The sequence below is a fragment of the Diuraphis noxia genome, unplaced genomic scaffold (genome assembly GCF_037042655.1).
Source record: "Diuraphis noxia isolate RWA-SAM2 unplaced genomic scaffold, SU_Dnox_SAM2 contig0004, whole genome shotgun sequence".
NCBI lineage: Eukaryota > Metazoa > Arthropoda > Insecta > Hemiptera > Aphididae > Diuraphis > Diuraphis noxia.
The window spans coordinates 56241820-56258437 of NW_028301714.1; the positions used below are offsets into that span (position 1 = coordinate 56241820).

Consider the following 16618-nt stretch of genomic DNA (forward strand, 5'->3'; position numbering starts at 1 on the left):
AACCTGAAAAGGGTAAACAATTTAAAATGACTGAAAAAGTCAAAAAATAAAATATTGAGTTATTTTATGTCTAGAAAATATTAATATAAAAAGATTCAGTAAAATAAAATCGATAACTGTTGTTAAGTACGTAACTCTTTCAGTATCCTGCTGATTTTCGTTAGTTTTTCTCAATTATTAAGAAAAGTACCTACTAATAGAAATTGATCTTTTCTTCAAGAAAAGACGATTGCAAATTGTCTACCGGAAATCATTTATCATCTTTGTTGAAAATTGAGGTAAAGTTTTTGTTCAAAAGCAAAACGCAACAAAAAATATGTATAACTTATAATTTATGTGCTAGTAATTTAATTATAATTTTAATTATTTTAATGAAACTTATTAAATATATGATATGTGATAGCATATTATAATATTATCATGAGTATTTTAATTTCCGAACACTGTCGTAAAAATGTCTCCTTTTAATTACGGCCATACAAAATAATACATATGGAATGGAATGACAATTTTGGTGACATACATCACGTTGAACGACTTGCAGACACAACGACAATACACATTATAAGAGGTGTGTGGTATCGTCGTTTGGGTTCCATAAATTTAATACTTATAGTCGTTCGCGCATTTCAACAGGTTTCCCTTCACGGGTCGTGGAGTTTATATAGCGTATTGGATTTGGCCGTCGACGGGGTCAACGCACACTGCGATCGGCCGTTAATCTTTTTAGGCACACCCATATTATCACCGAAAACTAAAATAGAAAAAAAAACACCAGCAATCCTAAAATCCATTAAATGTGGCCGATAATTACAAACCAAACCATGATTACACGATTATTACTGCAGAAGGAGGAAAAACAACATCGTAGACACATTATACAGTAGAGGGACGGTTTAGAATAGCATAGCAATTATATTTGGTTAGGACGTTAACCCACGCAATTCCAAGCTTATAATTAAATTGTATAATGATTAAATTTCACCAATTTACCCCCATGCTATTGTAGTGATAAAAAGAGCCAAGGTTAAATGTTTATTATAGATTGAAAATTATGAGTTGTTTCTACCAAAAGCTTTTGTTTGATTGGTTCATATTATATATTACAGTTTCATATCCTATCCTTTAATTTTAGCAATTAATATTTGCAGTGATAAATAGTTTAAAAAAAAGGCCATGCTTTTTTGAATAACTTGAAACTATTTTTTTAAGGAATTATATTCATAATTAAAACATAATTTTTTATTATTTTAGTTTCTCCGTCCTTAAATTTTACTTAAAATGTAAAATGCAACAGTTTTTTTTACAAAATATCCTGTATATATTGTGCTATAAATTACAAATCTAAAATGAATACGATGTCTTGATTATTTTTTTTTGGGATTATTTTTATTATTAAATAATAAAAATGTAATATGTCAAACATAAAAACGATGAACTAACACCTACATTGTATAATTAGTATCATAGTATCATTCGTTTTTAAAAATGTAACTTTTAAGTATTGAATTAATTTAGTGATAAATAATGAATCAGTTTAATGTTTTCAAAATTCAATAGAACAAATTAGTCTACAATAAACTTTTGTGAAAACAACAATGGACAATTCATTAAATTTTTATCGGAAGTGTAACATACTAGCTAGTGATACGTTTTCAACAGTTGTATAACCAACATACATTTTATGATTTAGCTACTATAAATAGTATAGTTTATATTTTATTTTATGTCTATCATTTTATAAAAAATATTTATTTTTTTACCACCTTCATGGAATATTATAATGTCTATTTTAACCTTAGTACTTATATATTTTTAAACAATAAATTCTATTTAAGGCCGTTCTTACAATGTCCGGTTAAGTGTCGGTTAAGACTAACCGGTAGAATTCTATCGGTTAACTCATGATAAATTCTTCCGGTTAGTGTTATCAGGCACTAACCGAGCATTGTAAGAATGGCCCTAAATCGTTTAATTTACAAAATAGTTCAACTTTTTCTTTCATGACATATCAATCATATTTATTAAAATGCTGATTGAAGAACATTTAACAATAAGGAGCGTTGGCTTTGTATCTTTTTTATAATTTTGACATGATTACATTCATATTATTAACATTAATAATAACGTATAGGTACATATAAAAGGTAAACATCATATTTTATGTTAAAATTTAAAACAAATATCCAAAAGTTTTTGCTTTTTGATAATGTATTAGAAAACTAAATAATTTACATATTATCTAAAACAAAGTTAGAACTTTTTATACATTAAGTTAACTTTAGTTATTATGGGATAAGGTGAAAGTTGTTCGGTTAATCGGTGAAAAATCATATTTTTAGGAGTGGAGGACAGTGACCGACCGCGCCAAGTACCTACATCGTGGGTCAATGATCTGCCTCCGTGTTCCGTTACTATAATATTATTATTGCCGTGTTGCTATATCATCGCGTCAACGGTCGCTTTGTTTTTTTTTTTTTTTTTTGCTATACGTTTAGTCGGAAGAGTTTTTTTCATTCTTTATATTTTTTTTTTCGTATACAAGTCTATGAAAAAAAAAAAATAATAATAATAAAGAATTGATTAATAAAAACCATATCCGGGTTGACAACTTCTTGACATCGGCAATGAAAAGAGTTAAGTAAAGAAATCGTCGTGTAGCGAAAATCTCAGTTGATTTGTACTGGAACGCACAATTCTAAAACCTACAACACGCTACAGAATTGTCACTATTTATGGGAATTGTATGTTTCCTTTTAAAATGCAACGGTTGTCACTAACTCTATCTAATAAATCAAAACTAAAAACAAGAAGTTTATTTACCCCTTATCATTTCAATTTTATAATATTCCCCAACGTATTCACTTGCATATTACGTATTCATTTAATATCTATATGGTATTTGATCTTGTCACTATTCAGTACAAATAATTATGTTAAATATGGACCAACAAATTCTCAAAATTAAATAAATCATTTTCTAAAAACTAATTTGAAAATGAAGCGTTACGTCAATTCATTACAGGATAAGAATAAAAAAGCTGGTATGCCATGGATGTCGCTCTGATTTACAGTAGGTTACAAGTGGGTTACTGTAATGGATGGAATAAAAGTTGAGTCCAATGATATTATATCATTGTAAACGAAAAACAATTCTGAGCAGAGACGGTTTATATGTCTATAGGATATATCATATATATTATAGATTATTAAAAATTTTCAAATCTTAGATATAAAAAGAAAATACTTTATGAATTTCTAGTTTAAAATAATTTGCGAATTTTCGTGATTTTTAAGTATTTTGTCAAAATTCAAACTTTGAATGCATGTAAAAAAAAATTGTGACAATGTATTTCTTTTATTTATTAACTGCTATTGTAAAAATATGTCATAAGACTTGTATTAAATGTTCAAATATTAGATTTCAAAAAAATTTTTACGAATTTCAATCTAAGATAGAATTGTAATTTTTACGTATTAGTCAACATTTGAACTTAAAATGCTTATAAAAAAAATCGTGCCCATGTATTTTTAATATTTTTCAACTGCAATTGAAAAATATGTTGGAAGCCCTATATTAAATGTTGAAGCTTTTTGACCCAACCAATACAATTTTATTGACATTAATTGAAAAAAAAAGTTGAAAATTAAAATGTGAGTAAACAGCTCAAAACTAATCAAAATATTTTGAACATTTTATCAAATATAGAAAATGCCTATATAAACATTCAGTGAATGATCGAAAATTGCATATGCTTATAAATAGTTCAACTTACGTCGACATTTTTTGAAAATTGCATGGTATAGATAGAATATACTTATAAAACATTCGGTGAAAATTTCATGTATCTATGGTCATTTGTTTTAAAGTTAAATCCAAAACCAAAATCGATTTTGTTGAAAACTGATTGTGCGTTAAATTTGCCGTTTTCCCTTAATTTTCAGTTTGTTTATTCCGATTATTTAACAAAATATTGAGAATTTCTACTTTTGACCCCCCAAAGTACCAACTAGATTCACTTTCTGATCTAACAAGGTAATGCAGTCGAAAATCGAACCATTTTTACTGCCCCAAAACGTGATGACAGACACAAAAAAAAAACAGACATCGTGGTAAAATCAATAATACATTCCATGCTCCGTTCAGAATCTAAAATGTAATAGCTACCAACTTATTTTTTTTTTGTGGATTACTATTATTACTAAGTAACAAGGAGGTACTTCACACTTTCGAGCAGTCCTCCCCTTTGTAGCAGGCACGTAGCCAGAAAATATTCACTAGGTGGGCCCCCTCCTTCCCAACATTTATATATTATAAAAAGGTAGTTATCTTATCAGCATATCATTACTACAAATATATAATTATATAACCTAATACTACCATATTTTATCATTTTGTCAGTAACTAATATGTGTAATAAAAAAAAAAGTTTAAATACATAGATAAAAAGGCGGGTAAGTCGTGGATGTCGCTCTGCTGTACAGTAGGTTACAAGTGGGTTACTGTAATGGATGGAATTAAATTTGAATCCAATGATCAGTGGCGTGGTGAAAGACGTTTACCTAATGCAATTGCTTAGCCCTAGAAATTATTCTGGGGGGGGGAGTGAGTACCCCTTGGCTCCCTGACACTTTACCTGCATTCAGGTCCGTACACACTGCAATGGGAGCTATCTATGGAGTACCTACTATGGTAGTGTATGGTGCCATGGTGGTAGCGGCATTCGCCGACTCACTAAAGTCATTCTCATTGCAGCAGTATCTATCGATTTTTGACGACTATTGGCATTTAGCGATAAAAAGCGATAAGCTGTAACGTGGCCGCTGTGTATCATGTGTTATTCCAATTTACATAATATTAATAATGATGTATTATATATTTATGTATAATATTTATGTGATACTGTAAATAAATAATGATATTACGATACATATACCTAGAATATTTTATATCATTGGCAATGATATTATATCATTGTATACGAAAAACGATTATGAGCGAAGACGGTTTATCTGTCTAGGATATGCATTTCTAGTTTGAAATAATTTGCGAATTTTCGTGATTTTCGTAATTTTTACATATGTTGTCAAAATTCAAACTTTGAATGCTTGTAAAAAAATGTGACTACGCATTTCTTTTATTTTTCAATTTCTATTGTAAAAATATATTATGAGCCTTGTATTAAATTTTCAAATCTTAGATATAAAAGGAAAATTTAATACAATTTTACGTATTTTGTCAAAACTTAAACTTTGAATGCTTAAAAAAAAATGGTGACTATTTATTCCTTTTATTTTGCAACTGCTATTGTAAAAATATGTTAGGAGCCTTGTATTAAATTTTCAAATCTTAGAATAAAAAAGAAAATTTGTATGAATTTCTATCTAAGATAATTTGAACATTGCCGTAATTTTTACGTATTTAGTCAAAATTTGAAATTTAAATGCTTATAAAAAAAAAATCGTGCCTACGTATTTTTAATATTTTTTAATTGCTATTTTTACAATGTGTTAAAAGTCTTGTATTAAATTTTAAAGCTTTTCTACCGAACAAATTTTATCGATATTTTTAGAAAAATAAACTAAAAAAGTTGAAATATTAAAATGTCAGTAAACAGCTCAAAACAAATCTAAATATTTTGAAGATTTTATCAAATATAGAAAATATATAAACATTCAGTGAAAATTTCAAGTATTTGCTGTCATTTGTTTTAGAGTTACACCAAAATAAAGAAATCGCTAAAGTGAAAATACAATGTTGTAAAAATTTAAATTTCAAATGCTCATAAAAATTTAATTTGAATTTCCGGTGGACTTTTTATTTATGATAAAGATTGAAAAACTTTTAAGGAGTCTTGTATTAAATTTTCAAATCTTAGATTTAAAAAGAAAATTTTTTATGAATTTCTAGCTTAAAATATTTTGCAAATTTTTGTGATTTTTACGTATTTTGTCAAAATTCAAACTTTGAATGCTTATAAAAAAAATTGTGACTATGAATTTCTTTTATTTTTCAATTGCTATTGTAACAATATGTTAAGAGCCTTGTATTAAATTTCCAAGCTTTTCTGCCTAACAAATACATTTTTATCGATATTAATTTTAAAAAAACTAATAATAATCGAAAATTTAAAATGCCTATGAATAGTTAAACTTAAGTCGAAAATTTTTGAAAATTGCATAGTGAATAGAATATACTTATATAAACATTCGGTGAAAATTTCATGTATCTATGTTCATTTGTTTTAAAGTTACATCAAAAACCAAAATCGATTTTGTCGAAAAATGAGTGTGCGTAAAATTTCCCGTTTTTCTCGATTATTAAGATTTTTTTACTTTTGACCCCCCAAAGTAACAACTAGATTCACTTTCTGATCGGACGAGGTAGTGAAGTCAAAAATCGAAGCACTTTTACTGCCCCAAAACGTGATGACAGACACAATAAAAAAAAAAATAAAAACACAGATGGTAAAATGTCCATCTGAAAGTCAAATATTTTAAGAAGTATTAATAATCTATTTATATCTAATTATCTAATTATATCCTAGACAGAATCGTTTTTCGTATACAATAATATAATATTATTGGATTCAAATTTCATTCCATGCATTACAGTAACGGACTTGTAACCTACTGTACAACAGAGCGACATCCACGACTTACCCGCTTTTCTTATTTAACTTTATTTTTTAAGAGACACAAAAAAAAACACACACATCATAGTAAAATCAATACATTCATCGCTCCGCTCAGAATCTAAAATCAAATACAAATAATGCTTTTATAATTATAATTATAAAATCCAAATGTTTATTATATAGAGAATAGAGACACAATTTTTAAATGAAATACAATAAATATAATCTAATTACTAATATAAAAGTATTTTTTTATTTTTATGTTATATAGAAAGTTTATTAAAAATTTGAAAACGATTAAAGCAATTATATAATAATTTCCCCTCTCAGTGGCGTGCGCAGGCGGGGGATGATGGGGGATATATACCTCCATGGGCTCTTTTTTTAGTCTTCAAACATGACTGAATTTTGGATCCCTAATTTTTTTTTTTGTATAATAATAAAGATTGAAAATAATACATTTTTATTCACAACATCCCCCCCCCCATACCAAATTCTTGGGCACGCCACTGGCCCCTCTAAATACTTTGGGTGGGCCGACCAACTAAGGCCGGACACATAGGTATTAGGGTGGGCTAGGCTCACACTAGCACCCTCTTAGCTACGTAATACTGCTTTGTAGCCACCTTCATATTGTAATAGGTTAGGTAGCAATATTCTATAACTATAGGTACAATAAATAATTATAAATTAAGAACTGGTTTATTATTTGTATAGTTAACATTTTAAATATTTAAAAAATATTTTAGTTATTTTAAGTTGGGTAATATTATTTATTGACTACACAAAATTATAATAAATAGTATCAAGTTCTAATAATTTTTAGCTCGACCTATTATGTATAAATGTCAGTGTTTATAAAACACTCAAACATAAATTAATTTTTTAAAAATGGGGTTTAACAGGATTTACATTACGCCATTACTTAAAAGTTGAAAGTATATAATATATAGAAGGAAATTACAAACGAGACACCTTCGAAGTGTTGTAAATAGCTACAATATATTATATTTCAACATATTGAATTTAGTTTAATGAATAATTGGCATATTTTAAAATAATATATATTATATATACAGGATGTCCCGCGAAGATTTAACCATCGCGATATCTCCCGAAATAATGGAGATATTGAAATTCTGATTTTTTAACAAGACTCACAGAGATAACAACTATAATTGTTTAATATTTTAACGTTTTAGTAAAACGTTAAGAAAAATATTTTTTTATTTAATTATTTCCAAAAAAATTGACTATAATCATTTTGTAGAGTTTATCTTTCTGGAAATATTGACGTTTCAAAATTGTATAATCATTAATTTCCTGATTTTCAATTTTTTTTTAGTTTCGAGAAAAATTGCGAATTATCTAACACTGTAGTGTTATCAAACATGTGACCCGCCACGTCACACTTGTTCTCGTATTGCCGGTCAAACACTCAGTGTGCTATTTAAGAGGACGCCACACATCTGTAAATTGTATATTAAAAACCGTTTTGCGCGGGTAAGAACCACTCAGTCTGTAATCCTAGTAGAGACACCAAATTCGTACACAATGTAGAAGATAATATTTTCTGTGTCGTAGCGTTTTTATTTGTTTGATATCATTAATAAGAACAAAGTTATAATAGTTTTAAAAAATAGATATTTTTACGTTTTACAAACTTAAATAACTTTTGATATATTGGTCTTATCGAAAAAATTAAAACGCTACGACAGAGTTAAAATTCTCCTCTGTTGATGGTGAAAAATTGGTTTCTTAGTTATAACTGTAATATTCTCGGTTCTTTTCCGCGCGATACAGTTTTTATGTAAAAATAAATTGTATATTTTATTATTTTTGGCTGTAATGTGCTGCGACCTACTATCTTTGCGAAAGCGAATATGATTTCTCCCACTCTGACGTGCACGCCGCCTAATCTATCAATAATACGTTCTAGGAATGACGGCGACGCGAATACGCGATTTCAAATTTATAATAATAACAGCAATGGTTTTATATTATTAAAATTAAATATTATACTGAGTAGTGTACACTCCAAAGTAAGTACCTACTAACGACGTTATCGACTTATACAAGCGGGACTGGGTGAATGAACACGGTTGTCTACTACTTAGCAATCATATTATTATTTATAAAATTACGATTATCGACCGCGTATGATTTAAAAATAATTTCAATTATGTAAATAACGGAATGACGAGTAAAAGGCTTACAAATGAATAAGTTGATAGTATAATGTCAGTTGGTAAATGGATGTGTCTAGAGAACATTATACGTCATATTCGATATTTACACATTTTATGGGTTGTTTAGATTTTAGTGATTTATTTATTTTATAGTGTATTTTATACTTTCATATGTGAAATTGTATTTTGAGTATTTTTACATTTGTTATCATAAATATTTTACAATGTCACCAAAAAAAGTACGATCAAAAAGTAGACCTATTGGGAAGAAAGTTTGGCGTCAACGTATGAAAAATGTACAGTTAAAAATGTAAGTCAACTATTTTGATTTTTAGCTTTTTAATGATTAAATTTGTTTTTTCTATATTTAAAATAATTACATAATTTTACACTATACTTAATTTTAAAATATAGAAATAACACTATCATAAGTAAGTATATTTTATTTTTTAGAAAACAATCGGCGGATGTAGATGTTGAAAAAACTGAAATTATTGAAAACAATTTTAGTATGGAAACAGACGATTTGACTTCTAACGACATGCTTGTTTGTAGGTACGTAAAAATGACGTAAAATATTTGTAAAAATTGTCAAGTAAAATGTGATAGAACGTATAACTAAATGATAACTTTTTGACTCAGGGGCGGACTGGGCCACTGTGCTATGTGCTACTGTGCATTTGCACAGTGGGCCGGTGTCATACTATATCCATCGGGCCGGTACAAAATAAAATAAAATGTTTTGTAATTCAAAATATTTTTGTAGGCAGATATAACTATATAAATACTACTATAAGCAAGGCTCGGGACTTATAGCACTTAAAATCATTCAAATAAGCGCTTAAAAACATTATGAAAGTTTGTAAATAAAAAAATTAATCCATTCATATTGAGAGACCTTGCTAGATTTTCTTGTATCGTATTTTTCAAATTTAATAAATATTATTTTTTTTTATACAAATTTAAAAAGCGGGTAAGTCGTGCATGTCGCTCTGCTGTACAGTAGCCAGTAGGTTACTGTAATGGGTGGGATTAAATTTGAATGCAATGATAGGTATCATTGTATACGAAAAACGATTCTGAACGGAGATGATTTGTTTGACTCGTTTGAGGATAAATCGTTATCGTTACGCGATTTCAAAAAAATTTAAAACTCAAATTCTCAAAATATTTTTCCTATAATAACGCTTCAAATTTTCTCTATAGTTATTTAAAGCAAAACTTATGGAAAACTTAGTGTTGAATTTTTTAACCTTAGATATAAATAGAAACATTTTTATGAATTTTGAACTACTAAATAATTTGCAAATATTCATGGTTTTGTTTTGTCAATATTTGAACTTCAAATGCTAATAAAAAAAAAATTGTGCCTATGTATTCTTATAATAAAAAAACGATTTAATAATTTTTATAGAATAATTTCTGTGGTTTTTAGTGAATCAGTAGAAACAATTACTAGTACTCCAAAAGTTACAATCGGTTCAATTGTATCAAGCACAGAAAAAGAGTCTAGTTCATCATTTGGTACATCTTTATCGATGAACTCGATTATTGACCATGAGCTGTGCATAGAATCAGATGAATCAATCAATACAATAGTTTTAGAGTATATTATTATTATATATTAATTAATTTTTAATAATTTCATAATTTTGACAACAGTAATTTAATAAATTTTACTAATTGTTTTTAGAAAACTAGAAGGAAGAAGAATTGTTGATATTTTGTATTTTATAAGTCAAATCCAAAAAAAACATGATATTGCATTCGGTTGCTCATTTATAGATATGGAGTATCAGTCTGAAGTTGTAAAAGGATTTCAATCTGTTTTTTATTTTAAATGTAAAGTTTGTAACATTGTGGAGAAACTTTATACTGAAAATATTAACAAAATCGACACGGTATCAATCAACCATGCTGCTGTCAATGCGTGTCAAGCTATAGGTTTGTTATTATTAGAAATTATAGACTATTAATTATTATATGCATTTATCCCGACAATTGAGCGAATACAAAATGAGCGAAAACGTATAGAGCGAAAAAAATATAATATTATAATATAATTGAAATAAATCATTTGCTTTTCAATTTAATTATAATGGAAAACGATAAACATAAATAAATAAATAATACAAAACAAAACGTAACGTTTAACAAAATATATGATATATAAATTGTATAACGTTTTAATTATGAATAAAGATAAACGCAAAAATTGTAGAACGTTTTAATTCTGAATAACGATAAACACAAAAGTTGAATAACGTTTAAATTTTGAATAACGATAAGCTCAAAATTTGTATAACGTTTTGATTGTAAATAACGTAAAACAAAATTTTTTCAAATGCAAGCCCTGGTAATTATACATTACGTTTACAAATTTCAATCGTTTTTTTTTTTTTTGTCAAATATAACGTTATTATAATAATTGCGAACCCTGAATTATGTACTTATGTATAGGTACCTACCTATAAATGTATCTATATTTTAATATTAATATTTTGTCGTTTATAGGTATTGGACATACACAATTATCAGAATTTTCTTCATTTATTGAAATACCATCATTATCATGTAGTAGTTATTTAAAAATACAGTCTACTTTAGCCAAAGTAATTTCGGATAGTGCATGGGAAGAGATGAGAAAAGCCGGCCAGGAAGAAAAAGAACTTGCTTTGAAATGTGGTGATGTTGACACTGATGGTATTCCGATGTGTACGGTAGTGGCTGATGGACAATGGTCCAAACGAAGCTACAAAACGAATTACAATGCATCATCTGGAGTAGTTAGTTTATTTATTAAATTTTAAACACAGTTAATATAATCATAATTAATGATTACTGAATCTGTATGTTTAAGGCTTAAAATTTAATTTAATTTTTATTATCGTATAAAATATCACATATTATTTGTATATAAGGTATGACTCAGTAATTATAACATAATAATATGTTTATAGGCAACAATAATCGGATATAAAACAAAAAAGGTTTTGTTTATTGGAATCAGAAACAAATACTGTGTTATATGTCAGAAATCAAATATTAAGAAAGAAATTGCATCTGAACATCAATGCTTTTTGAATTGGAGAAAAGCATCTACAAGTATGGAAGCAGATGGTGTTATAGAGGGATTTTCGAAAAGTATAGAATTACATGGACTAAAATTTAATAAACTTATTGGTAAGCGAATGATTATAATTAATAAGAACAATTAATTTTAGTATGATATATGTTTTTAAACCTTAATATATCAAGCATATAATATTTACATTATTTATAGGAGATGGGGACAGCAGCGTTATGAAACGACTTCAAGAAGTACAACCATATGGACCAAACTTTTTTATCGAAAAAATTGAATGTACAAATCACTTGCTTAGGAATTATGCTACTAAACTTAATACATTGGCCAAAGTTACAAAATATCCGCTTCGTGTTCGAAAATTTATTATTACAAATATAATTCGATTTCGTTCTGATATTACAAAATCCATAAAACATTGGATAAAAGATAGTAAACTAACGAAACTACAAAAAATAAAAGGTATAGGACATGGTTACATACATTTTACTTTAATTGAAAATTTTAACAATTGTTTTAATAAAATTTTAAAATTTTAATTTCAGAAATTCAAAAGGATTTAGCCAATGCTCCATTTCACCGGTTGGGCCAACATGTAAATTGCGCCAGTTATTTTTGTCAACCGGGTGAAAAAAAAAACGAACTAAATCTAGTTCCAGAGGCCATAAGTAGTGGGATGATGTCAGAAATTCAAAATTGTGTATCGCGTTTAATTAGTAAATCCTCCAGTTTACTAGAAAACAAAACAAATAATATATGCGAACAGTTCAACTCTGTAATAAATAAGCATATTGGTGGCAAAAGAATTAACTTTTAGTTCAAAATTCATAATATTGTTTGTATTTTTATTTAAGGTTATAAAATTCAACACTAAGTTTTCCATAAGTTTTGCTTCAAATAGCTATAGAAAAAGTTTGAAGCGTCATTATAGGAAAAATGTTTTGAGCGTTTGAGTTTTACTTTTTAATGAAATCGCGTAATGATAACGATTTATCCTCAAACCAGGTATACATATGTATATCTATGATAATATAAGGTATTATGAATTATGATAACTACACTAATTGATTAACCACGCCTTATGCAAAATGCGTCTTAATTGAAAAATAAAATATTTGTTTCAAAATAGAATATATGACAATATTTAAATATAATATATCCTAGACTGACAAATCATCTCCGTTCAGAATCGTTTTTCGTATACAATGATACCTATAATTGCATTCAAATTTAATCCCTTCCATTACAGTAACCTACTGTACAGCAGAGCGACATCCACGACTTACCCGCTTTTTTTCTGTTTAATTTCGTATTGAAATTTTGAAATATAATACATATATTATGTTTACTATTGTTGTGATTAATATTTTGAAATCAACACTATGAAGTATGAATACCACATCATAAACTAAAACGAACAGTTCCTACTTAATCGTCGTAGGCAAAATATCTATTGTATATAACAATAACATGTTTAGTTTGAATTCTTAGGAGTTTTCATTATAATAAGGCTTGGCTATAAAGAATGTAAAATTGCGTGGGATTTCTGGCAAAAAGTGTATAATGGATCTCTATTATAATAATACAGCCTATAGAGATAGAAGTTATGTAAAATAAAAATTTCAGAATTTAACAAAACAAACAGTTGTTCTTTAGTGTTAACCTAGTAGTAATAATTATAAATTGCAGCTTATATAATACCTATTATGGTTGTTTTCCTACATTATACACCTAATATAAGTTATATACAGGAGAAAATCATTCGTAATTCTAACGTTAGTAGGTATAAGTTGTTTTAATCTAAGAGACCACTGGCTGGCCATTTCAGAGGTGTAGAAAAATTTTAGTAAACAAACTATTTCAATATGCAGATTGATGAACCCGTGGAAATATCTACTCACAGTATAGTGCCTATAACTGTAATATCGCGCATTCGCGCGCGTTTGTATATATCTATAGGTATATATCTTTAGGCATATATATATTTATTTAAATAGGACCAGATGATCCGTTATATACTTCGTAGGACGAATGACGCGGAACGGCGAGAGATCGAATAGAGCGTCAGAGGGAAACAGAGTAGTAGCTATATACATAGTAAGATAGAGTGAGCAAGACGGAGTGAGAGAATCGCGTACGGTATAGAGGAAGTGAGAGCATGACAACGCACGGGAATATACGATCAATGTCTCGCAGACGCACCAGCACCAGTTTCTCTGGCAGCGGGATGGTACGAGCTGATGAAAGAGGGGAGGGTTAAGCTGCGCTATCAAAATTTAAGGTTTATGAGCAATTGTGTGATGACGATGATTAACCTGTCCCCGTCGTATAAGTACTACCTTTTCCGGTAACGGCACTCTCCTACGGTGGTGCTTCCGCCACACAGCTGCAGCAGTTAAACAAATAATACATCATATACTTATCTGCGCATTTAGGTATGCGAAGTCGTGATCGTTATATAGTTATGTACATATATAGATAGCCTACCTACCTTATACATACATACAATTATAGTTAGGCTAGACACTGTTTGCCACACTTATGTATAAAACACTGATAACCCTTCCCAGTGGATATATAATATTTATTATTATTATTATTATGAGCGTATATGTGTATATATATATATATATATATATATATATATATATAGTCCACCGCACAATATAATAATACATATTCGACTATATTATATTATCATAATTTGTGCTGAACGCACAAGGCGTAAAATGTCATTCAACTTCTATTCCATCGAATTATCAAAACGAATATAGACCGCGTTAGCAAGCTGCTCAAGTCAACAAATTCAGATAACGAACATTTTTTAAACATTACACGTATTTAAATATTTATAATAGTTTCTTAAACATAAGATATGATGTATAGTTAGCAAAGATCATCCGTTTAATTTATAGAATGTTAGTGTAATTCGCATGCAATTTAAACGATATTTTACAATTGTTTAAATATATCAGAAGGTTTTTCTGTGCATAATATTAATTTATTCATTGTTCAAAATATTACTACACCAGTGTATTCTATAATTTACTATTTTAAACAGTAATTGATTTGTGGAAAATTCTCAACACAGAAACTCGTAGGATTTCGCAAGTATTATATAACAAGCAATAACTGAGTTTAGTTTTCGTCAGAAAGAGGAAAATTGTATTCATATTAATTAACTCACCTAATTATGCTTTCAGTAGTTGTGACCCTAAGTCCTTTGGTTCGGTGTTCCTTCATAACTAAAATCACAAACAATTCAAAGTCAGATATATGTATAAGTAAATAAATTTTGAATACAATAATACTGTTAATATTTTATATATATTTTAAATTTTTATTGATACATAAATATACTAAATATTTTAAAATTAAAAAAAAAATTAAAAATGTTAAGCACTACGAACATTTGTACTTTGTAGGTACTGCAGTCTTATTTTTGCCATACCAATTGTATCAATAGAAGTATCTAATGTTAGGTATACGCATTTTATCTTTATTATTAGGTAATAAAGTAACGACTGAAAAAATTGGGTTGAATGAACTTAAATAGATGTCTATAGTTTTTCTTTTATTAATTACCATAACATCATTTTTAACTTATAAATAGCATCTCAACATTATGTACAGTAATATTAAATTAGCAATTATATTTTATAATAAATTTAAAAAAATATTAATTTTAAAGTATATTATGAAATATTTGTAAAATATAAGTTTATTATTTAGAAATAATATGTTCATATAATATTATTAAATTTAAAACAATTTATAAGTATCAATAATTATGATTTTTGAATTTATTACAGAAATTAATAAATATATAATTAACTTTAAGATATTGAAGTAAATAGGTATTAATGTATTATTACATAAATTAGAAAAATCAAAACTTTTTATTTTTAAGTTGTAAAAATATATAAAATATATACAATTATTTTTGTTTAGTCAGTTTTCAAACAGTACCTAATTTAGGCATACATTGTACCCATTTAGCAAATAATAAAATACATTTCAATTAAAATGTAAAAAAACGGTCATTGCTAAATGATTTGAATTTTATATAAAGTAGGTATCAATCGGTTTTATTCCCAATATGGTAATTTGTTATATTATTGTGTGATTGATATAATCATCATGTTATTCTATGGGATTATATTATTTAAAGTAGGTACAGCTAATAATAATTATTTTTTAGGTACCCACCGGAAAAGAGACGATATCATTTGCGTGCACGTAAGTCCTTGATTCCGATTAAACCAAAATACAATTGGAGAAAAAAAATGACGAGTTGAACATTTGGTATTACGAGTGCAAGCAATTCAAAAACACTTCACATGAAACGTAATCAGAATACTGTAAATGGTTTATTGACATCCGGGACTACACAGCCCGACGGCGGGCTACGATGCACTGCGATCAGTTGAGTTCGCGCGCGCGGTCATCGGCTCGATTGAATTTTGCAGATTCGCCGTCGCAAGTGTGCCTACACTACGGAGCGGAGTGGCGGTAGACAGTATGACCACGTCAGGTGTGTGCCGCACAAAGGAGGGTCCAACCGTTACATTGTACTACCATTTACCGTTATAATATAATAATAATATATTGTAGACCTATATTGGTGATAATAATATAATATGTATATTAAATATTTTTGTTTTACCATGTCATAGGCACATGATAGATAGTATACGTTACATGGA

The 16618-nt window shown here is 28.0% G+C and overlaps 2 protein-coding genes across 3 annotated transcripts in view; one reads left to right on the forward strand and one right to left on the reverse strand.

Moving 5' to 3' along the window:
* The window catches only part of LOC107161327 (uncharacterized), a 36544-nt gene extending 20195 nt beyond the window's left edge, over positions 1 to 16349 (reverse strand). Inside the window, exons 1-2 of one of the 2 annotated variants that reach the window (XM_089226167.1) lie at positions 16122 to 16349; positions 15100 to 15157 (exon numbers count right to left, since the gene is read on the reverse strand). In XM_089226167.1, coding sequence (XP_089082293.1) covers positions 15100 to 15155 — 56 coding nt within the window. In that variant the 5' untranslated portion in view covers positions 15156 to 15157; positions 16122 to 16349. The remainder of the gene's footprint in view (positions 1 to 15099; positions 15158 to 16121) is intronic. The other variant, XM_089226165.1, reaches the window with a different exon arrangement.
* On the forward strand, positions 8979 to 14450 carry LOC149056219 (uncharacterized). The gene is made up of 8 exons (XM_089226426.1): positions 8979 to 9137; positions 9281 to 9382; positions 10263 to 10433; positions 10521 to 10771; positions 11342 to 11613; positions 11788 to 12010; positions 12111 to 12374; positions 12458 to 14450. Exons 1-8 carry the CDS (start codon positions 9052 to 9054, stop codon positions 12727 to 12729), a joined length of 1641 nt encoding a protein of 546 aa, XP_089082552.1. The 5' UTR covers positions 8979 to 9051; the 3' UTR covers positions 12730 to 14450.
* Positions 16350 to 16618: the final 269 nt, after the last annotated feature.